This window comes from Mustelus asterias, chromosome 21, assembly GCF_964213995.1.
Source record: "Mustelus asterias chromosome 21, sMusAst1.hap1.1, whole genome shotgun sequence".
Taxonomy (NCBI): Eukaryota; Metazoa; Chordata; class Chondrichthyes; order Carcharhiniformes; family Triakidae; genus Mustelus; species Mustelus asterias.
The window spans coordinates 33,538,744-33,563,944 of NC_135821.1; the positions used below are offsets into that span (position 1 = coordinate 33,538,744).

The 25,201-nt window shown below is 42.7% G+C and overlaps 1 protein-coding gene across 1 annotated transcript in view; it reads right to left on the bottom strand.

The window, feature by feature from the left end:
• The window catches only part of LOC144509533 (adhesion G protein-coupled receptor B2-like), a 962,811-nt gene that overhangs the window by 12,264 nt on the left and 925,346 nt on the right, over window positions 1-25,201 (bottom strand). The window contains exons 28-30 of the mRNA XM_078238437.1: window positions 19,129-19,793; window positions 14,517-14,552; window positions 2,369-2,473 (exon numbers count right to left, since the gene is read on the bottom strand). Of these exons, the coding sequence (XP_078094563.1) occupies window positions 2,369-2,473; window positions 14,517-14,552; window positions 19,129-19,793 (806 nt within the window). The remainder of the gene's footprint in view (window positions 1-2,368; window positions 2,474-14,516; window positions 14,553-19,128; window positions 19,794-25,201) is intronic.

Sequence of the window (25,201 nt, forward strand, 5' to 3'; positions counted from 1 at the left end):
CTATACAGTCAGGGTGACTGCGGCGAATCCCAGAATGCTCCCCGGTGAAGTCTCTCTGCCACATCTGTTGGATGTCATTAGACAATGTGGCTTTATTAAATACTGAAACTGCAAGAGCATTACTCAGTTGAGCCTGGTTCCCCATGGAGTGAACTAATAACTAATAGTCTGCACCTTCACTTGGCCAAATGATGAGTCATTAAGAGCTCCCACTTTTTCTGAGGACCCTCCCATACTGATTGCTTATGAAGTTTCAGTAACAACTCAACAACTTTTAGATATTGAAAGTAGTGCGTTTGAGGTTTGGTAGTGCTTCGAACACATTCTACCCTCCCTCCGTTACCCACCAAACTGCCCCTATCTTGCTCCACAATCACCACCGCCTAATTCTTTTCCCTCCTGTAATCATACAGACACCACCCACCCCGCATTAACCTGGACCCTATTATTATTTATGCTGACACTCTTGATCTCTCTGCTGTTCTCTTTCCTGTTGACTTGCCCATGTCCCTCCTGACCCTGACCCCTGCTGTTGAGCCCAGCTGTATCCTGAATTTCTGAGACCACACCACCTCTTCAAGGCCATCCATTACCCACCAACCCCCCACCCACCTCTCCACCGCACCATGTTGCATGAGCCTTGCACTTCCACCAACTTTCTCCTCTGATTGTGACTGTATCCTGTGACAGTACCCTCCTTTAAACTTCTACCAGCAAATTCAGTAACTCACAGACCAAACCTTTTGAGATATCTCTAAGACACTCACCATCCAGAGAGTACTTTGTATTAGTAATGGAAAGGTTTTTTAGCAGTAGCAAGGCTGACTAATAAATATAAGAATGGCTGGCCGCTCCAACCTCAAAAGTGTACATCATGTGCAATGTGGGATGTCCAGGACACTTCCCATGCCCTGGAAAACCACGTGTGCAGGAAGTGTCATCAGTTTAAGCAACTTCATCTCTGGGTTTTGGAACTTGAGTGGCAGCAGGTGTCACTACGATGCATCCATGAGGCTGAGAGCTATGTGAACAGCACATATATAGAGATGTAATCACCCCATAGATTAGAAGTATACAGGAAGCAGGGCTGGGGGGGGGGGGGGGGGGGGGGGGTGGTAGGAATGGGTGAGCACTAAGCAGTCAAAAAGAAACAGGCAGGTAGTTCACGAGTCCGCTGAGTGCATCCCAATTCTCAATGAATATTCAGTTCTGAATACTGATGGGAGTGTTGGTTCATCTGAGGAGTGCAGTTGGAGTCAGGTCTATGGTATCATGGGTGGCTCAGCTGCATAGGAGGGGTACAATAAAGTCTATAAGAAAGACTAGATGATTTGATAGCTAGGGACAAACTAGAAATTTCAGTGGCTACAGGTGTGAACCCAGGATGGTTTGTTGCCTCCCTGGTGCCAACGTCAAGGGTGTCACTGTGTGGCTGTAGAGCACCCTGACAGGGGGGGGTGATCAGCCAGCAGTTGTGGTCCGCATTGGTACCAACGATATAGGTAGAAAGTCCTATAGTCAGACTTTAGGGAGCTAGGTAGAAAATTAACAAGCAGGACCTTAAATGTAGTAATTTTAGATTATTCCCAGTCCCATGCATGAATGAGTATAGCAATAGGAAAATAAGAAGGTTCATGTGTGGCTGGAAAGATGGCATAGGAGGGAGGGCTTTAGATTCTTGAGACATTGGGATTGAGTCTGGGAGAGATGGGGCCTGTACAAACCGGATGGATTGCACCTGAACAGAGCCGGGACTAAGTTTCTCACCTTTTATGATGAAGTGATGAAGGATCAGTCGACCAGGCCATATGTGTAAAATATTTGTCCTTGCATACAATACTCTGATTTTTTTTTATTATTTACGGTTAAAAAGCAAAGCCTACAACAATTTGGGAAGCAAATAGCTGCAATTAGTTGAACAATGGAGCTTTCTACAATATAAATTAAGCTTCAGGATGTAAAACTGAGCCCCGGTTACCACTGATGAGGAGGTGTAATTATGGTGTGACAAGTTGACATAGGTAACATCCATTATAAATGTAGATAAAGAATTTCGAAAAGGAAAATTTGGAATGAAATATGAGGATACACAAGACTTTCAATATATTTTAGATTTTCATTCCTGCCTTAAGGCCAAAGAGAACAATTTGCATGAATATTTGAAGCATTTGTTCAAGTACAGTTCTTTTTGTAATGTATACCTTCACTTACCTAACATTGGTGTTTTGTCATGATTAGGAATGTGGATTTAAATCTCAATGATCATGATTCAAAGCAGGCCTCTGATATCATTTAGCAAAACAGTGCTAATTAAAATAAAAAAAAAACAAGGACATGCAGAATTCTGAAGTACATTAACTTTCCTCACCTTAAATCCTGAGAGTTCGGGATCTCGGAATCTGTCCAAGGTGTGGAATTTCTGATTTAGTTCATGATAGAGTTCTGAGTGACGCTTCCTTGTGTGCATGACTTTCTGCAAATCAGAATGTTAAAGCAGAATTAAAGTGATGACTGAAAATCAATGAAACAATTGTGGCAACTATGTTCTTACTTCATCAGGTGACTCACTTAATGAAGGGGCAGTGCTCCGAAAGCTCGTGCTACCAAATAAACCTGTTGGACTTTAACCTGGTGTTGTGAGACTACTTACTAGGTAGATTATAATGGAGAAGTGACAATAATGGGATAATTATAACTGAACTCACTGGGTGGAATGCCAGTTTTATACTCCCCTCCAATATTACTCTCTGCTGACTTCCATGATAAACAAGACCAGGAGTAAAATCAGCATTCTACCTAATCCTGTCACTTCCAATGGGCGGGTTAAAAATGCTCCCTTAAACTCTGGAGCTGAGTCTGACTGCATCAGGCTGTGTGAGATACTCTGCCAGCAAGGACACCTCTCATTACTTGGGTTTGATATTGTACAGATGAAGATTTTAAGTGTAATGTAATTGTAAATATGTTTTTAATGAACCAGTTACAATTTTATTATACAGCATAGGGGAATACAATTCCATCAAACAATTTAGAACAATGTTTTAGTGATCCAGTGGATCTCTGGGGAAGTGAAGCTGTGTGCTTTCCCACTGCTGAGTGTGCAGACATTCCACTTGCAGTTTCAAAACATGAAACATGTATTATATTGGAGTGAAGACCCAAGCTTGATTTTAATTCCTTGTGCCATTTACTTGAGGGCCACTGTGTAATTCACATCCACGGGCTGCCCATGATGTAACACAGCGTTGCCAGTTGCAAACAGTATGCTGCAGCTACAGGATCAAGCTGGCAGCACAGGATAACAGTGCCCTAAGACATCATGCTGACAAAAATGCACGCTTATTCAAAACTGTAATTTTCACAATGAAAGCAAATCCGAATTGTCACATTCTTTCCTTAATATTATTTCCCCCCCATCATTGTTCAAACTAAAGTTCAAGGTCTTGTTTCAACAATCAAAATAATTTGTCTTGGTTTAGCCCCCAACTCAAATAAAAGTAAATATTGGCTTAAGCCAATTATGTCACACCATAATTACACATGGGAAATACAGACAACAGCTATGCTGCAAGCATTTTCTGAAGACTTCTTCCATCATTTTTCCCTGCTCTCTCTGTCACTTATTTAGATGTGTGTATCTTGATTCTAGAAAACATAATGGAGAAGAAAAAGAGAGAGAATGAAAGTGCTTGGAAGAGATAGAAGTGGTGAGAGACGAGGTGATAGGGTGAAAGAGGCAAAAATTGGAAAAAAGGGTTAGAGAGAGAATGGGCAATGGGGAAGGGAGACAGAGATAGAAATGGTGAGAAGGAAAAGAGAAGGGGATGCAGAGAGAAATAACAGGAAAGAGAGACATGGGAGGAATTTTAACCTCAAGGATCCCATTGATTTAGGTGCATGTGAAAACATGGAAACATGCGAGTGCAACTGGAGCCATATTGGGTCTGGTAACTTGCGTGTTTAATTAGACTGCTTTAGGCTGATTGCACTCCCTTTGGAAGTGGCATGTTGTCTATTTATAGATGCTAATCACTCAATTGGTGCAATATTTAAGCTGACCTTCAAATTTAACGGCCTGTCCACAGGTTTCCAGGCTTCTTGAAAACTATTAGTGAAAGTAAGGTGAGAACTTAAACAACAATTGAGGGCCCTGATTAAACTCATAGACAGACTACACAATCTGTACTCACATCTGTTTTCTATCATCTTTGTAGGAAAAGGTTTATTCATAATAGTCTTGCTAAGATTTATTTTCTTCACTTGAGGTTTTCTGGATCTTATCAAGAGAGATGGTACTTTGGCTGCCTTAGGCTGGAGCAACAGCAACAGGCTGCTGTTGAGAGAACTGTCGCTGGGAACACAGATGGAAGTAGTAGCGTGGTGTAGTTCAGAGGAGATCTATTCAGAGCACAGTTTCCTTGACATGTTGGAATAGTTGGAAACATAGGAAATAGGAGCTGGAGTACGCCATTTAGACTTTTGAGCCTGCTCCACTGTTCAACAAAATAATAGTTGATCATTTATCTTAACTCTACCTTGCAATGCTATTCCCATATTCCTTAATTGCCTTAGTAGAAAGAAATCCAACACCCTGTCTTGAATATGCTCACAACTGAACATCCAAGGTAGAGAATTCCAAAAGTTCACAACCCTTTGCCAGTGAAGAAATTTCTCCACAACTTGGGTCTCAGGGATTTGTCACCACTTAGACACATTTTTTTTCCAGTCTTATTTCTTTACTTATTCTGATTTTTTTAGTTCCTCATCCTTGTTGGACCCTTGAAGCCTCACTTTTGCGGGAATATTTTTTGCATCCTCTACCATAAAAAAAGATACAAAATATCTGTTTAATGTTTCCTACAGTTCTTTATTCTTGCCTCTGCCTCTCAACGGTCCACTTTCACTGAAACTCATCTACTTCATTAATCTTTCCTAATATTAATCTATTACATACCTGTAGAAACATTTACAATCTGTTTTACGTCTCTTGCTAGTTTACGCTCATAATCTCTTTTGTCCTTATCGATATCTTAGTCCTCTTTTACAGAATTCTAAAATCCTTCTAATCCACAGGTTTACCATTCTTTTTGGCAAGATTACTCGCCTCTTCCTCTGATCTGTCATTAACCCTGATTCTCCTTGTTAGCCACTTTTAACCATTTTTTTTTCCAGTAGAATTTTTGTGACTTCAAGGACTGTCTGCCATCATATCTCTCAATGCAGTTTCCTGATCTGCCTTAGCCAATTTGCTTCTCAAATCTGCATAGATTGCTTTATTTAGATTTAAGACACCAGTTTTTTCCACCTGCTCTTGGTCACTTGTGAAGTGTGACTCACCAGTTGAAAACCAAACTAGCATCTTACTGGTCCCATTGAAGTGAGAGTATCTGAGATGATGTATGCATGATAAGTATGAACCCTGTGACAGTGTACCCTCAGAGGAAATTAGCTCCATTGAGAATTTATGACTGCTAGTGCAAGTGTGAAGATCCTGGCAGAGGTGTTGGTGAGCTTTCTTAAATATAGCATCAGCATGGAGGGACCAGGACAGGTTGTGGTGACTTGGACACGTAGAAACTTGAAGCTTTTAACCATTTCCATTTAATCCCCATTGATGTAGAGAGGGGCATGTTCTCCACTCCACTTCCTGAAGTTGATGACCAATTCCTTCATTTTACTGATACCGAGGGAAAGATTATTATCGTCATACCAATTCACCAGATTGTCGATCTCTTTCCTGTACTCTGTCTCATCATTGTTTGAGATCTGACCCACTACAGTGGTGTCATCAGCAAACTTGAAAATCGAGTTGGAGGGAACTTGGCCACACAGTCATAGGGATAAGGAATACTGTAGAGGGCTGAGGACACAGCCTTGTGGGGCACCGGTGTTGAGGATGATCATGGAGGAGGTGTTGTTGCCTATCTGTACTGATTGCAGTCTGTGGGTTAGGAAGTCTAGGATCCAGTTGCAGAGGCAGGACACTCATCCTGGCACAGAGGACCACTACATTAATCGCGATGTTGGAGAGCCATTGCCTGTCTTTGATTTTGTTCAATTCACTAGGCAGTAACATAAACATATACATTGACATTTCAGGAGCAGAGTTCAGCAAGAAGACTTAACCTTCCTTGACTGCAACTATTAGTCTTGCATTGTTTTCAAGCTGTACAAGAAATATTTAGAAAGAAGTCTCCAGCCCAGTGCAGCAACATCAAATATTATTCCATATTTCAAACTATGATCTAGAACATCATGCAGTAAAAATGAAAAAGGATGGTAATTCAGAACAGCAGCATTTACTCAACCATGCCACGATAGTCTTCACGCTACTTAAAGGAATCAAGTTCACCTAGATGTTGAACATATCAATCATATTCTTCCATATTTGTAACTTATGAAAATATGGTGTGACAACAAATCTTGGGGTAGAAACTGACCAATGTTTAAATGTATCTTTACATGAGAGCTTAGAAAAAATAAGTCATTCATAGAACACCTTACCACATCCTCTGAAATGCCCCAAAGGAATTTGCACATAATGCATTCTTCTGAGATGCTGACACTGTTACAAAGGTGAATGCAGCAGTCATATTGTGAATAGTAATATCCCACACATTAGATCAATTGCCAGCAAATCTGTTTTTGGCTGTAATGTTTGAGGGAAAAGATGATCAGGGCACTGGGAGAACTCTACATTCATCTCCAATTAGTGTCATGGGATCTTTCATAGTCAACTCAACCACCAGAGCAAGGGGAAGGGCTTTGCTTTAACAAATGACAAACTCCTCAATGCTGCACTGGAATGCACAAGCCTTCTGACTGAGACCAGAATACTCGTAACTGAAACAAACTAACAACTTTACAATAAATGTGATTAAAAAGAAACAAAACCTGCTCAACCTCTCCTGACGTAATGCTCAGTTGTTTAAAGTGCCTGTGCTGCACATTGTTAAATATATCATAATCAGCTGATTCACTGGCACTTTTATTGGTTGAGTTATGAATCACAAGTATAATAGAAAAGACCTAGATCTATATAGAAGTTTTCATGATCACCAGATATCCCAAAGTGCTTTACAATCAACTAAGTACTTTTGAGGTGTAGTCACTGTTACAATGTAGGAAACAAGGCAGTCAATTTGCATAGAGCAAACTCTCACAAACTGCACTGTGATGATGACAAGAAAATCTCAAGAAATGCCCATTGAGGGATAGGTATTGGCCAGGTAACTGGATTCTTCTGTTCTTCGAAATAGTGCCATGGGACGTTTTACATCCTCCCGAGCAGGCAGATGGGTCTCAGTTTAACATCTCATCCAAAAGGTGGAACTTCTAATAATGCAATGCTTGTTCAGTGCTCACTGAAATGAGTGTCTTGATTGTAGTACTCAAGCCCTGGATTGGCAACCCAAAACTTTGTGATGGAAAAGAAAGGGTTTTACTAACTGAGACACTGCTACAATTACCACAACTGCAAATTCTTCAATGCAATGTCCTCTTCACTTTCACTGGCTGAAATCATAGTTTAACTGAAGGGGATAATCAACTGATGATTGAAGGATTGTACTGGAACTTGCCACTTTACGGCTGCTGAAAACTTGAGGAGGGGAGCATTAAGACTGCTCTTGTGAGATTATGGCTGTGAAGTTTGGATTCATAGTGCCACTGGGTATGGTGCTGCAAAAACTAAATGCTCTCCTGGGGGCGAGTGTGTTGTATCATCAGCCACTTTTGGCATGGGCTGCATAGCATGCTGAGAAGGGCAATCAAACGGGTGCCAGAAGCATCTGAACTGGTTCTATCATGAAGTTGCATAGGTGCACTAACTGACATGATATTCAAGTACCAAATAATTCCATTGAATAACTTTGCTTGTCACTCACCTAAGATCAAGCATCTGGCTGCAAAGTGCTTCTTGCATCAGTGCTACTGATGCAAGTGCCAGCCAACAAGTTGCAGATGAAGGTGACGTGTTTTTCATACTCGTGCTTAAGAGGAATTTGTCCAAAGTATTGCGCTGTGCCTCCAGAGTTGGATTTTGCGAGCTGGTGTTTATGATCAGGGAGGACAGAAGAATTTGTGACTGAGGTACAGGGACAGTGGTGAGAATAATTACTGATCTGGAATATGACCATGAAATGGAGCAAAAGAAAGAACTCTCCACAGAAGACTCTCTTCACCATGAGTTTTCAGAGAGCAGCTCTCGTAGCTACTGCTGATGGAGGAGCAGTGCCTGAAATGATGCAGATTCAAAAAGGCGGTCATGAAGGTAATTTATTTTATACAAAGGCAATACATTATCTTTATGCTGAAGAGGTACAAGCAGGATGAAGGTACACATGACTTTGCCAGGATAGCAGGATTCTGGATGGTGCAGGATGCCATCATTTGCACATATGTGGCTCTGCTGTGTGACCCTGCCAAGACCATCATTTCAGTGAATGTCCACTATTCTGGCAGCAAACATGAGGCTTTTGTCTTGTACCAGCCTACCCATTGTACTTGGCCCTGCTACAGGAGGCAGAGGCTGACTTATCAGAGACAAGGGCTCTCCCCACTCTTCTATACATGGCTGATGACAGCTCCCTGCCATCCACTATATGACTAGAGTGAACATGCAATGAGAGCCAGGAAAACCCACTGAAAATCACTGAAAATGCAACTGGATTCCTCAAATAATGGTTCCTCTGCTTTGACTGCCTGAAGTGAGGGTTGGGGTATGGTAGGAGGGAACCAAACTAAGTCTCAAAGTTTGTGACAGTCTGCTGCATCCTCCACAACATCAGTGATCATGATGAGGGCACAAACAGTGAAGTCTAATCCTTCTTTTTGATAATTCATATCTGTTACTGTTTGTCACAATCGTGTCTTGGATTCTTTGTAGACTATCTTCTGTCTGCCATAATTGCTGTCACAAAACGGCACAAAATTAGGACCCAAGGGATTGATGGTATTATATCAGTCTTGTGCTCCAGAAATAGCTGTACCCTTAGCCAAGCTGTTCCAACTTAGCTACAATACTGGCATCCACCAGATAATATGGAAAATTGCCCAGGAATGTCATGTCCACAAACAGCAGGATAAATCCAACTCTGCCAGTTACAGACCCATCAGACTCTCAATTGTTTGCAAAGTGATTGAAGGGGTCATCGACAGCTCCATCATGTGGCTCTTATTTGACATTAACCTGATCACTGACTCTCAATTTGTGTCAATCAGAGCCACTCAGCTCCTGACCTCATTATAGCCTTGGTCCAAACATAGACAAAAAAATCTAACTCAAGTGATGAGATGCAAATGGGATTTTCCCAGCTGACAGACGCTGCTAATGCTAGGTTTCTCGCTGGCATGGGGCACTTGGTCCTAATTTGGAGAATTGCCTCCTAAATATTTATTGGAATCTCTATGATGGGAAAAAGACACACATTCATGAATGCCCATTCAAATACTTAATTACTTACGAAAACAAACAGACTTCTGGATCCAGATCCCACCTGCCAATTTGGAACCTTTGTGGAGTATCCAGGCCATAGAGTCTGGACAGTATGGCTCCTTTGCCCAGTCTACTTAAGTTTCAAAATTTAGAGAAATTGTCAATAAAACCATTAAGTAGTTGATGCACTTCATCCCTTGATAATATGTCATGACAAGGACTATTTAGTATCTGTAATCATGTGATGGACAAACTGAAATTAAAGTATGAGGCAAAAGGAGAGGGAAAAGAGAAAGTGTTCTTCTAGCCTCATAGTGGATGAGATGAAAAGACTGAAATCATTGTAAACTGCAGTACTACAAATAGTACCACCTGATAGTCAGAAACAAAATACTGTGGGTGATTCTACCATTTATGAATCAATTGTTATTTCTGGATTGTGTATACCCAAACCACTTAATATTCACAGCTAAAAGACACCAAAGTGATATAGATCACATGCTTCACAGCTGCTTTTCTATTAGTCTCAGAGGGATGCTGATTTGTGGTCTCACATAGGCTTTGGGTACCACAATACTTTTATTAGCATAGAACTCATAACATAGAAATACATACTGATATAACTGCAGGGGCTGGTATTCCTTCACCAGATTCCCTTTATTTACAAACTCTATTCCATTCATAGTGTCCTTCTGGTACACGGACAGAGTCCAGAGTGCTAGAAGACCTGACACTCCCATTTTTATATACAGATGAGACTTGCTGATTGGGCAGGCAATTATGACCTCAATCAGGGAACTCTTTTTATTACAGAACAGTACAGCAAACTTCTGTACAAACATCACCGATGGCTAATGCCATCCATGAACCAATAACATACAAGTACTACCCTTCATTAAGGGTTCATTATATGCTATCTTTTCCAGTGTATTGCCCTCTAAATACACCCCTTAAATTATAATCATCAAATAATTTTATCACAGTATAACAATTAGCTATTAACCAAAAAAAAGAAATAAACATTAAAACTCATTTGTTACCCTCCAGGGCATCGCCTCCCGGATTTTTACCCTGCCGGGGGTGAGGGAGGGGGGCAACCCTCCGGAGGCACTTGTATCCGGGGGTTGCATGTTACGGATGTTCGGCCGGAGGGGTGGGGGGGGGGAGGGGGGGGAAGCGGGCGTAGGGACAGGGGAGCCATCCCGAACCTGCTCTGTCCGGACCTTTCCTTCTGGATTTTTAGGCCGGGGTGGTGAGGAGGTAGGGGGGGCAGCTCTCTGGGGGACCTCAATCAGGGCATTCATACTCCAAGAGGCCAACCTCCTGAGCCTCGTTGAAATCAATACATATACAGCCCAGGAACAAGCTATTCAGCTCAACCAGTTCATGCATGCATTCACGTTTTACTCGAACTTTCTGCCAAATTCTTAATCTAACTCTATCAGCATAACTATCTATTCCTTTCCTTCATGGATTTTTTGTTTATCTAGCTTCTTCTTAAATGCATCTATATGAATCATTATGGTCTTCCACACTTCCAACACTCGATGGGTAAAAAGTTTCTTCTGAATTGCCTATGTGATTTATTGGTGACTATCATGTTCTGATGGACTTTAGTTCTGTTCTTTGAAATGGGCGAGGTATTAAATGAGTACTTAGCGCCAGTATTCACCAAAGAAAAGGACCTGGTGGATGATGAGTCTGGGGAAGGGTGTGGAGATAGTTTGAGTCATGTTGAGATCAAAAAGGTGGTATTGGGGTTCTTGAGGAACATTAAGGTAGACAAGTCCCCAGGGCCTGATGGGATATACCCTAGAATACTGAAAGAAGCAAGGGAGGAAATTACTAGGGCCTTGAGAGAAATCTTTGTATCCTCATTGGCTACAGGGGAGGTCCCAGAGGATTGGGGAATAGACAATGTTGTTCCTCTGTTTAAGAAGAGGAGCAAGAATAATCCAGGTAATTACAGGCCGGTGAGCCTGAAGTCAGTGGTAGGGAAATTATTGGAGAGGATTCTTCGAGACAGGATTTACTCCCACTTGGAAACAAGTGAACGTATTAGCGAGAGGCAACATGGTTTTGTGAAGGGGAGGTCATGTCTCACTACCTTGATCGAATTTTTCAAGGAAGTGACAAAGATGATTGAGAGGGTAGGGCAGTGGATGTTGTCTACATGGACTTCAGTAAGGCCTTTGACAAGGTCCCTCGTGGCAGACTGGTACAGAAGGCAAAGTCGTTTGGGATCAGAGGTGAGCTGATAAGGTGGATACAGAACTGGCTCGGTCATAGAAGACAGAGGGTAGCCGTGGAAGGGTGCGTTTCTGAATGGAGGGCAGTGACAAGTGGCGTTCCTCAAGGGATCAGTGCTGGGACCTTTGCTGTTTGTAATATATATATAAATGATTTAGAGGAAAATGTAACTGGTTTGATTACTAAGTTTGCGGACAACACAAAGGTTGGTGGATTTGCGGATAGCGATGAGGACCATCAGAGGAGACAGCAGGACATAGATCAGTTGGAGACTTAGGCGGAGAGATGGCAGATGGAGTTTAATGCGGACAAACGTGAGGTAATGCATTTTGGAAGATCTAATACAGAGAGAAAATATGCAGTAAATGGCAGAACCCTTAAGAGTATTGATAGGCAGAGGGATCTGGGTGTATAGGTACACAGGTCACTGAAAGTGGCAACGCAGGTAGAGAAAGTAGTCAAGAAGGCATACGGCATGCTTACCTTCATCAGCCGGGGCATTGAGTTTAAAAATTGGCAAGTCATGTTGCAGCTTTATAGAACCTTAGTTAGGTCGCACTTGGAATATAGTGTTCAATTCTGGTCGCCACACTACCAGAAGGATGTGGAGGCTTTGGAGAGGTTACAGAAAAGATTTACCAGGATGTTGTCTGATATGGAGGGCATTAGCTATGACGAGAGGTTGGAGAAACTTGGTTTGTTCTCACTGGAATGACGGAGGTTGAGGGGTGACCTGATAGAAGTCTACAAGATTATGAGGGGCATGGACAGAGTGGATAGTTAGAAGCTTTTTCCCAGGATGGAAGAGTCAATTACTCGGGGGCATAGGTTTAAGGTGTGAGGTGCAAGATTTAAAGGAGATGTCCGAGGCAAGTGTTTTTACACAGAGGGTAGTAGGTGCCTGGAACTCGCTGCCGGGAGAGATAGTGGAAGCAGATACGATAGCGACATTTAAGGGGCATCTTGACAAATACATGAATAGGATGGGAATAGAGGGATACGGTCCCCGGGAGGGTAGGGGGTTTTAGATCAGTCGGGCAGCATGATCGGTGCAGGCTTGGAGGGCCGAAGGGCCTGTTCCTGTGCTGTAATTTTCTTTGTTCTTTCTCACAAGCTGAAACTCTCGCTCTTTGTTTAATCTATGAATTTCAGAATCTTAAAGACCTCGATTAGGTCACCCCTCAGCCTTCTTTTTTCAAGAGAAAAGACACGCAGCTTCTTCCTTCTTCCCTGATTTTTATATGTTGAAGTTCTGGTTAACTTCAAGTTAAATCTTTTATTTGCAACCTCTCCAGTAGCTTTATATCCTTACATAATGTGGCACCCATAACTGTACGGGATATTCCGAGTGTGGCCTCAGAAAGGTTCATACAAGTTTAGCTTAATGTTACAACTTTTAAACTCAAAGGGTTGGATTTCCATCTTCCAAAGACGATGCAAATCATGTAGTGTAACACTGAACTTGTTTTCTTGCTGCAAAGCAATTTTTCTTTGCCTCCCAATCCTATGCCATTTTTGCAGTGTCCTTTTTTGTGGGTTGGGAAAGCTTTGGGTGCAAAACACCCATGCAACTTAGAAACCCTACAGCACAGAAAGAGGCCATTCAGCCCATCGAGTCTGCACCGACCACAATCCCACCCAGGCCCTTCCCCCATATCCCTACATATTTACCCACTAATCCCTCTAACCTACGCATCCCGGGACACTAAGGGCAATTTTAGCATGGCCAATCAACCTAACCCGCACATCTTTGGACTGTGGGAGGAAACCGGAGCACCCGGAGGAAACCCACGCAGACACGAGGAGAATGTGCAAACTCCACACAGACAGCGACCCAAGCCGGGAATCGAACCCAGGTCCCTGGAGCTGTGAAGCAGCAGTGATAACCACTGTGCTACCGTGCCGCCCATGAACTCTTCTGAGTTCATGGTCCCCATTGCGAGAACCACTGGAATTTGTTTTCCTGTTGCGCTGTATTTTCACATGCTGGTGAGGGTTTTGGAAGCCCTAAAAAATTTAGCTTGGAGGAGTCAGTGACCATTGGAGGAGGTCTGATGGGCAGTCAGCAACATTCATCATTTAAAAGAATTCCCATTGCTTTGAATTGCTCCTGAGGGCTGTATGTAGTGGATACCAGGTGAATGTCTATAGAACTTATATGGGGATATGATGGCATGGGAGTCTCTGTGGTCATGGAAGGGACATGGTGTCGTGTGGGGGTTGAGGAGACATAGGGAATTTGAGGTGGTGGCGCAGTGGTATTCAGTTGAGAGAGAACTGCCCTGGGGGCCTTCAACATGGACTCAGGAGCCCATAAAGTCTCATGGCATCAGATCAAACACGAGCAAGGAAACCTCCTGCTGATTATCATGTAGCAAGAAAGGAGAGGGGCAAGTGGGTAACTGAGAGGCTGGGGGGGAAAGAGGTCCGGAGGTGTCCAGAAGCAAACATCGAGTTAACTTATATCATGGCTGTCTGTATGTACATGATTATGTGTTACCAATAAACAGTTTATGTTCACCATAAAAGACTAAGAACGTCACCGTGATGTCTACTGAACATGCATTCAGATGTTAAATCATAGGTACTTTGAAATAAAACCTGCCATTATGTTTCATAGACTCAACAGAGGTTCACCGGGGACTTTAGCTGGACCTGCTTTTTGACATCATCTGAAGCTCTTGACTAACTGAGTTGTGAATCTCTGATCATGTGATACTGAATTTCACTTCTATGTTCTGTGCAGTCTCAAAACAATTCAGGATGTTATTGCCGAACAAGTGGTAACATCATTATTTTACTAATTGTGGTTAATTATGATAGTTCATACCTCAAAATCAAGATCGGAGTACCTCAATCTTTTCCTCTGTGAAAGTAACAAACAAATGAAATTAGTTAACACAAAAGAATTTCTAATAGTGTTTCTGAATTTATTAATTACATTCTCCCTCCCATGAAGTCTCCTCAGGTTTCCTTGCATAATACATAAATTCCAAGACGGCACACTGACAACCCATGACCACTGGGATATGGATAGGTGCCTATGCCTGAAACCTGTTCAGCACCCGCTCCTGATGGCAGAGGTAAGGTCAAGAAGCTTACTGTACAACAGAGCAATAGTGTGCACCACAAGATTTTAAAAGTGTTGAATTAAGTTTTACATTTTGCCTGCCTTCTCTTTGCTTTATAATGAATGGACTTCCTCATTAGATTTGTTTGCAACATCCTTCTGAAGAATATGTCTCAGCTCATCACAACGAATTCACCTGGTGATATTTTGAGCTGTGTCACCTCAGCACAGCAAAAACTGTCTTAAGGGGAAGAATACAACGCAGTGGATTCTGTATCACAGCTGTATAGAATCTATGGTGAAACTTGGGTTGGGGGGGGCTGAAGGAAATAAAATCAACTGGAACAACTAAAGTTTATTTACTGCAATATGCAAATTAGACAACAAATTAGCTGGGTATAGTGAAGCAATTATGTTATAGGAAGACCTATAACAATGCTAATCTTACCATGTTCCTCCCTTCAATTGAACAATTCCAGATACTCAATCACTTCCCAACCACCTGCCATTTTTCAGACTTTCTCCATTCTATTCCCAATTTCTGGAGTTTTGCCTTTCCCATTTGAAAGATACAAATAGAAAACAGAAAACTGAAGGGCAGGAAGAGGAGAGACACAGAGAGAAGGAAGCAACAATGAAGGATGGAAGAAATAAAGATGGAGAAAGAAAGAGAAAAACAGGTATAGAGAGAAGAGCACAATATTGGCAATGTGGTTGCCACAAAAGATATAACTGATTTTCTGTTACTTTTTCCTGTGATATATATGACATTCTTACCATCACTAATCGATATTTTTACAAGATTTTACCATGACACACTTGTAGTCCTACTGTACTGTACTTACTATGGTGACTGTAACAATTGGAGTTGTCAGTTCTCCAAACAAACATTCATGTTAATTAACATTTGATTATTCAGATGCAATACGTTATATCTGAATGAAGTTCCATATTTTTGTCATTAATTTTTTTCGTATTACCTTCAGGGAAACATACTAATCTACTGGTGCAAAGGCAAGTGATAGAGGTTGAGGGGGACACCGAACAATGACCGATTTTGGAACATTCTTTGATCTGTTGATTGGTGATAGACATTGTTCCTAGGTGATCACTAATTCTTCCCTTAAGTGGCCACTCTTCATTTGTCTGGCTGTATGTGCTGAAAGGTTTATTTGGTAGCTTTTTTATGTCATCATAAAAAAGCCTGATACTTTTGATAATAGACATCGAGGCAATCTAATTTTCCAGCATAGATCAATGAACCGCGAGCAGGAATGCAAACCCTGACTGAGTTTTTTCCCACTTGATATCAGGAACACTGAGGTTAAATTGCAGCATCCTCGCTGATACCAAGATCAGCTATTGCAGCATACCTACAAATTTCAACTTTTACCGACCTGCATAACATGACATTGCACATGCCACTGGACCAGCTTCTTAACCACGGAGGGATGGAACGATCAATAGTCTAAAATATTCCCTAACAACAGTAACTTTCATTTATGTAATGCCTTTAACATAGTAAAACCTCCAAAAGCACTTCACAGGAGTGTATCAGGGAAAAATTAATAGTGAGGAAAGATAACCAAAAACTGAGTCAAAGGTTTCAAAGCAATATCTAAAAGGAAGAAAGCTGAGGAGGGAAATAGGTTTGGAAATGGAGTTCCAGAGTTTAGGGCCTACACTGCTGATGACACTGTGAAGAAAAAGAAGCGGGGAATCAACTAGGGACAAAATTTAGAGGAGCACATAGATCTTGAAGGGTTGCGGGGCTGGAGGTGGTTACTAAGATAAGGAGCTAAGGACATGAAGGGATTTGAATATGAGGAATTGACTATTATCGTGAGGGTCCCATAACCAGTAGGATTGACGTGGTTAAAGGAGAAGGAATACCAGCACCTTCTCAGGGCAACGAGGAATGGACAATAAATATGGCCTTACCAATGTCACGCACAGCCCAAGAACAAACAAAAAGCCACAGATACTCTGCAGCTGTGAATTGCTCAAGTTGAGAATGAGAGATTGGATCAGTTGACATGCCCCGTCCTCTCCACCCATCCCACCCCCATGATCGTCAGCCTCCCGATTGCCGGCCCCAACCCCTGATAGAGGCCTTGACCTATGATCGCCAGCCCCACCACCAGCCCCCTCCCCCATGCAGTGTTCCCCCATCCTCATTTGGCTCCGCCCCATCTGACCCCCCTCCCCGTAAGGCCCTGCACCCTAGGTAGGCAATGCCAGGGTGTCAGGCTGGCCGTGCCAGACTGGTACTGCCCAAGGGGCACAGCCCCTCCCGGAGGGCCTCAATGGCCTCCTGTCCCACCAGCGAGGCCATCACACCTGGTCTCCCGTTGTTGGGTACCATATGTGATCCCCACCGATGTGGATCTCCACTGGCGGGGTCAGAAACAGAAATGAGCCTGGACGATAATGTCTTGGGCTCACTAAATAGATTTAAATAAAGCAATGAATATTGTGATCAGCCTCATGCTGTTCCCTTGCACGAGGCTGATTATGTCAGAAAAAAGGGCCCAGGCCGACAGCCAGAAGCAATTCCTGTTTTTGGCCTCCTGCTTAAATTTCCCACCCCACTATGCTACTCGACCGGCGTCCTGGGGTGGGAAAATCATGCCCACAGTCTCCTGAGTCACCAACAGTTGCTGAACTGAGGCAACAATTTTAGGCAAAGTTGAAAACTATCTCAACAGTAATGGAGACAGCACTTTGCCTGCAGAACTTTGCAGAATATTTCAGTCTACCTGCATCATGGAAGGACGGGCTTATCCTTACAGCTGGGATTGCCTTTCTGGTTCAAGCAAGCTATGTCATAAAAAAAGGAAAATGCTTTGTGCTTCAAATAGGTTAGGGGAGATAACAAGGGTGGGATTTTCAACGCATCTGACCACCTATTTTGCGTCAGCAGCCCGGCGTGAAGTTCTTGACCCACAGTTGCCAATGGGGTTTCCTGCTTAATCATCACACTGCTGGGAAACCCATAGTGGAGGTGCGCTGTCAGCTGGACTGGAAGATCCTGCCGAAATGATAGCTGGAAAATTCTGGCCAAAGTATTTGAATCCTGGTAAAATGGTGGGACTGAAGATCAGAACTAAAGGTCACTGCACTCAAATGAACTCAATACATTTATGTGATTCATCATTAGATCTCAGAGAAAGCACAACTGAAAAACATGACACCAGAATAAAGTGTTTCCAATCAACAAAAACAACTTGAATTTATGTAACACATGTAGCAGTGAAATTCCCACGGTGCAATGTGCCAAAAATCTATCACAAAGAGAAATTAGGACAGGTGACAGAAAGGATTGTCAAAAAGGTAGGTTTTAAGAAGCAGCTTGAAGGAGGAGACTGAGATAAAGAGTCAGAGAGATGTTATGAGAGGATTCCAGAGTTTAAGACTTTGGGAGCTGAAGACGTGATCACAAATAGTGGGAAAATTGGGAGTGCCATGAAATCAAATTGGAGGTGGCCATAGATCCACGAGGCTGGTTGGCCTGAAGGCATTTATTTACAGAGATAGGGAGAGTGAGGCAATGGAGGGATTTAAAAACAAGGATCATTCCCACTCCAAGAAGGATAAAGAACGATGGGGCACAGATTTAAAGTAATTAGTAAAAGAAGCAAACATGATATGAAGAAAAGCTTTTTCTCACATTGAATAATTAGGCCTAGAATGCAGTGTTTAAGAGTGCAGTGGAGTGAGTTCAACTGAACCATTCAAAAGGGAATTAGACTGTTATCTGAAATGAAGAATATGCAGGGTTACGGGCAGAAGGTTGGTGATTGCTCATTTGAACTGCAGCTGTAGTAAGTAAGCAGTAACTAAACAAAAATCCTGTTGGGGTGGGATGGTTGGTGGGGAAGTAGGACATCACTGGTGGGAAAACATTAAGGATCTGCTGTTAATAAGAGGCAAGGAACTGAGAACAAATTTTATAGTGAGGCTATATACAGAGGAAGGGCAGCAGGAAGGGCAGACTCTGCACAAAGACGCTTCTTAAAGGGCTTGTTACTCTGGTTGACCCTCACGAGTGACATGCAATAGGCTGAATAAATGAAGAAATGTCATTAAGTGCTAGTTGAACTTGGCCATTTAACTCTTTGAAGAACTAACTGTGGGGATCCAAAAGTGATGGCAAATACCACTTACTCCAATTTACTATGAAAGTCACAGAAGCATTTGGTTCTGTGGGTATATAAAATATCAGTTTTGGGTTGGGTAAGTGTGAATAGGATAGCACTCTCACTGCCAATGAGAGATGGACCATCATCCCAATATCAATGCCGTCTTCCTTTGTATTCTCCCTGGTACATTTGAAAAATGTGACCTGATCAGCATTACCATTTTAACTTACTTCTAAGGAACCTGTGGACCCTGCTGAACTTGGTTTGTTGCGTGGCATAGTTCTGCTCCTGTCAGCAAGTTCTGACGCCAGAATGTGCCTCACTGAAGGGTGCTGTTTGAGGGGTACACTCCGTGGGTGATTCAGAGTTCCATATGGTTGATTTATGTTAATATTGATCTGATCGACTGCAGCAAAGTTAGGATAAACCTCTGACTCGACTGGCTGATTTTCAACAATATTGTGCCTGTTGTCATCCACATTGATATTTAACTTGCTGTCCTCTTTAATGAAAGGCTTCAAGCTGACTGTGCGTCTTGGGAGCACCATGTAGTCACCTTCCAGTGGCTGCTCCTGTGCCCGCCTCCACTTCACATCCACTGGCTTCAATGTGTTCTCTGTGCACAGATACAATGTTCCCCTCAACTCACTGTTGGTTTCCTTTTTGGCTGGCTGCTCATTCAGTTCATTTATACCAGACATCATGTTGCGCAGCTGATGCATAGGAGGCAACTGAACCAAGACATTTCCTGGTGGGATGTTTCCTGGAAGGGTTGTGAAGTTCATCCCTTCATTATTTATATTCAGCTTTTCATCTTCCTCATCATCCAGTGAAATGCGAGACAATGTTCCGGTAATTGTTGCGGGATTACAAGTGTTAACTTCTTTGAAGAGAACTAGGGATGTAGAAACAATAAAAGAAATGTCAGCTGCTAAAAAATGCTTTACATCTTTTTCAGTTTGTTATATTTTTAAGTTAATTCATTAAGTTGCTTTGAACTATACTTACTTGACTCAGTAGGTGCATTTATTCAGTTTAGAGGTCAACCATACTTTAGCAATCACACTTTCACCTGTGCGTCAGGGTATAGGAGATTGTTAAATAAGAGCCCATGGTGTTAAGGGTAAGATCCTGGCATGGATAGAGGATTGGCTGACTGGCAGAAGGCAGAGCGGGGATAAAGGGATCTTTTTCAGGATGGCAGCTGGTGACTAGTGGTGTGCCTCAGGGGTCGGTGCTGGGACCACAACTTTTCACAATATACATTAACGATTTGGAAGAAGGAACTGAAGGAACTGTTGCTAAGTTTGCAGATGATACAAAGATATGTAAAGGGACAGGTAGTATTGAGGAAGCAGGGGGGCTGCAGAAGGACTTGGACAAGTTATGAGAGTGGGCAAAGAAGTGGCAGATGGAATATAATGTGGAAAAATGTGAGGTTATGCACTTTGGAAGGACGAATGGAGGCATAGACTATTTTCTAAATGGGAAAATGCTTAGGAAATCAGAAACACAAAGGGACTTGGGAGTCATTGTCCAAGATTCTCTTAAGGTTAACGTGCAGGTTCAGTCGGCAGTTAGGAAGGCAAATGCAATGTTAGCATTCATGTCGAGAGGACTAGAATACAAGAGCAGGGATGTACTTCTGAGGCTCTAAAAGGCTCTGGTCAGAGACCATTTGGTATTGTGAGCAGTTTTAGGCCCCCTATCTAAGGAAGGATGTGCTGGCCTTGGAAAGAGTCCAGAGGAGGTTCACAAGAATGATCCCTGGAATGAAGAGCTTGTCATATGAGGAACGATTGAGGACTCTGGGTCTGTACTCATTGGAATTTAGAAGAATGAGGGGAGATCTTATTGAAACTTACAGAATACTGCGAGGCCTGGATAGAGTGGATGTGGAGAAGATGTTTCCACTCGTAGGAAAAACTAGAACCAGAGGGCACAACCTCAGGCTAAAAGTACGATCCTTTAAAACAGAGATGAGGAGGCATTTCTTCAGCCAGAGAGTGGTGAATCTGTGGAACTCTGCCGCAGGAGGCTGCGGAGGCCAAGTCATTGAGTGTCTTTAAGACAGATAGATAAGTTTTTGATTAATAAGGAGATCAGGGGTTATGGGGAAAAGGCAGGAGAATGGGGATGAGAAAAATATCAGCCATGATTGAATGGCAGAGCAGACTCGATGGGCCAAGTGGCCTAATTCTGCTCCTATGTCTTATGGTCTTATTGGAACTTCAAGATCCTCTCCAGTGATTTGAGCACATAATCCAGGCTTATATTTCAGTGCAATACTGAGGGAGAACTGCAATGTTAGAGATACCATATTTCAGATGAGACATCAAATCATGGCTCCATCTACCCTCTCAGGTGTACAAAAACAGCAGAGGATATAATCCTTCAGTCCTGGCCAATATGTATCCCTCAGCCAATATCTCTAAACCAGGTTTATTATTATTGTAGTTTGTCAGACCTTGCTATGTGTAAACTGGGCTGTTGCATTTCCTACATTCTGGGCTGTTCTTTTCACTGAGCTGGAATGTCTGATTTTGAAGTGCCTTTTAAGGTTGCGGATTGATTTCTGTTAAAACCTGTTTGGCACTCTTGACTTGGCCAGCTACATTGCAGAGATAAGCATCTCCAACTCCTCTGCCATTTTTGATGGAGGCAGACCAGGTTTTTAAAGAGTTTCGGTCTACAGCCCCTCAGAGGCGTCATGAATCCTAATTTGCTAAAAGGCACCTTTTAAAAGGCAAGGTAAAAACGTCACCCTCATGCCCTCTATGCTAAGCTCTGCCCTTTCACGCATCCCCATGTCCCCTCATACCCATTGACTTATGGCACTTCCATGCCCGTTGACTCACTGTACATTTTCTAGAACCCTATAGTATGTGTGGCACTTGCAAAAAAATGCTTTGCAAAATAGTAATGTGTTATGAACTATGTTTTAAAAAAAGTCTAGATGGCAAGCTAATAAAGGGAGAAGGGTGGTATTCTCCAGGGCTGCTAGCCCCTGGCTGGAATTGTGATGGTCCATTGAATTGGGTGTAAGGGCAAAAACGGGATTCTCGCCGGGCATCAAACCCGTTGCTAGTCTTCCTGCCTGCTGCATCAGCTCCGATCAGGTTCCTGAACAGAAAGGGCAGGAATCTGATAAGGCTGGACGGTCCATTCTTGCCCTGGGAAAAATGGAGATCACTCTTAGCATGGTGATTTCAGGCAGCTTTCTGTTCAAAATTTTCATTTTTGTCTGTGTACTGTAAAAACATTGAATTGGCCTGGTCGTTTTAATACCCATGTCCCTGGACACCTGGAAGCCATAAAAATCACAAAAGCACCCTGTTCTACTCTCAGAAGCACCAGGTGTGAGCAGACCCCTTTGAAGTTCTCTGACTAACAGGTGATGGCAATTTCACAGTGGGGATTCCCTCTTGTAACCTAGATGAGCCACAGGTGTAGCCTGGAGACTTTGAACTGCTCTGATTGACAAGCCCAGAGCAGATCAAACAGTTCATTGTTGATCTGATCCAGTAAGCCTCAAGTACTTCCTCTTTCACCACAGCTGCTCACTTAAACTCCCCTGCCCTTTAAATCTTTGAAAACAATGGCTGGAAATCTCCAGCCGTTCACCCCCCACCGCCGCTGCAAGTGAGGACAGAGAATTTGGCACTCAGCCAAATCACTGTTCACTGCAGAGGGACCAGAGAATCGCACTGGCACGAGAGGCCAGAGAATTCTGGCCAATGTCTGGAACGTGGAGTGAAATAGCAAACAATCATTCTTTCAATCTGTTGACAAAAGCCTGAGGATTTCTATTACTGGTTTGGCACTGCATAACTGATTTCACAGCCATCCATTATCATAGTAGGGTGGCTGGCATTTCACGGTTTGATCTACAGCTAAAAGTGGTTAGATTATTTGATGTGGGACAATGAATTCCAATACTTGTTGTTATAACGGTTTGAGCATTTGAATAAAATGTTTGTTGGGTTTTATTTAGTTCAAGGAATGTAAATGTAATACATGAAATTTCTATGAATGAGAATTTCAATATAGTGAGGTCTGCACTAAAAATATACAACTTTATTTTATAGGACTTTATCTTATCTTTGCGTGGGTCCTAAGGTTTGACCATAGAGAATGCTAGGTGAAATGGCATGGTCGGTGTAAGGACAAAGGGTCATGGGTGTGAGCACGGATTGGAATGAATTTGCACTAAGTTAGCATGGAGCTATAAATGGGATGGTGGAAGGGCATTGGTTGGCATAGGGCATGAGGAGCTATAAGTGTTGCCTCATGGCATACCTTGGCATGAGGGGCCATATGGGTGGATGAGAACATAGCTAGAGGAATGTAGTGTGTGTGTGGGGGGGAGGGGAGGTGGTGCTGCTGAAGTGATGTTTCATGCTTTGTTCTTTATTGTTTGGATACCTTTCGGTTCTCCAATGCAGGTAATCCACTCAGCCGACTTCTGTTCCTGGCAGTCTCCTCAGATCTTCCAGGCTTGCCCACCTCCATTTCTAATCCAGCCTGCCACCATTCCCATGGCCGAAAATTCAATGTTTGGTCATAATGTTTAATTACATCTCTGATTTTCAGATTAGGTTAATAAAGTAAAGTTTGAGCTGTGAAATTGCTATTTCTACACCTGGTGCAGCCAGTACTTCATGCCACCTTTTTGCTCCTGCAGTTCCCAAGCCCTGGGAAGTTGGTGTGACAGTTATTAACTGGGTAGTGGATTTAAATATGTTAATGAAGTGTCTGCCACTCCAAAACTTGCTGCAAAAGGTGATCGACAGTTCGGGTCTTGTATCATGTTTTTTAGGGTTTAATTTCCAATCCATTGAGTCCAAATATTTAAGTGCAGGAGACATTGAGAGTAACTTGATTTTTACGGAGGCTGATGGATATACCTTTGAACTCAGACGCCAGTGACTCTTTAACCTCAGTATCTGTTAGAATATTTCCATTAAAGAAGAAAACAAGGAAGCTGCTACATGACTGGGAAATTTATAGAAGATGTTCTATAGATACCTTCGAGATTGCTATATATTTTAAAGGATTGCAAGACTGCTTTAAGAGGGGATCACAAGATTGTGCGTAGGCATTTGTTTTGCTTTCAGTTGTGTATTCTGCAGTGTAAAGAGAGCAGCGCTTCAATGAAACTTGTGGTTACTTTGAATCCATGTGTACAGCTTTCCTTTCTGTGAGAAACCTACAACCCCTAACATAGTTAGGATATTAGACAGATGTTGATCCCAAAGTGTATAGTAGCTTATAACCAAGGATAATCTGGATAAGAATGGTTCGATTAAGCAGACGCAGCATGGATTCATGAGGGGAAAGTCGTGTTTGACAAACTTGTTGGATTTTTATGAAGATGTGACTAGTGCGGTTGACGGGGGGGAACCGGTGGATGTAGTGTTTTTGGATTTCCAAAAGGCGTTTGATAAGGTGCCCCACAAAAGGTTGCTGAAGAAGATTGGGTCACACGGAGTTGGGGGTAGGGTGTTAGCATGGATTGGGGATTGGCTATCCGACAGGAAGCAGAGAGTCGGAATAAATGGGTGCTTTTCTGGTTGGCAGATGGTAACTAGTGGCGTGCCGCAGGGATCGGTACTGGGGCCTCAACTATTTACCATTTATATAGACGATCTGGAGGAGGGGACTGAGTGTAGGGTAACAAAGTTTGCAGACGACGCAAAGATAAGTGGAATAGTGAATCGTGTGGAGGGCGTAGAAGGTCTGCAGAGAGATTTGGACAGGCTGAGTGAGTGGACGAGGATCTGGCAGATGGAGTATAACGTTGACAAATGCAAGGTTATTCACTTTGGAAGAAATAGGAGCAAATTGGATTATGATCTAAATGGAAAGAAATTACAACATGCTGCTGTGCAGAGGGACCTGGGGGTCCTTGTGCATGAGACGCAAAAACCCAGTCTGCAGGTGCAACAGGTGATCAAGAAGGCAAATGGGATGTTGGCCTATATCGCAAGGGGGATAGAATATAAAAGCAGAGATGTCTTGCTGCATCTGCACAGGGCATTGGTGAGGCCGCAGCTGGAATACTGTGTGCGGTATTGGTCCCCTTATTTGCGGAAGGATATATTGGCCTTGGAGGGAGTGCAGAGAAGGTTCACCAGGTTGATACCAGAGATGAGGGGTGTTGATTATGAGGAGAGACTGAGCAGATTGGGTTTGTATTCGTTGGAATTTAGAAGGCTGAGGGGGGATCTTATAGAGACCTATAAGATAATGAAGGGGCTGGATAGGGTAGAGATGGAGTGATTCTTTCCACTTAGAAAGGAA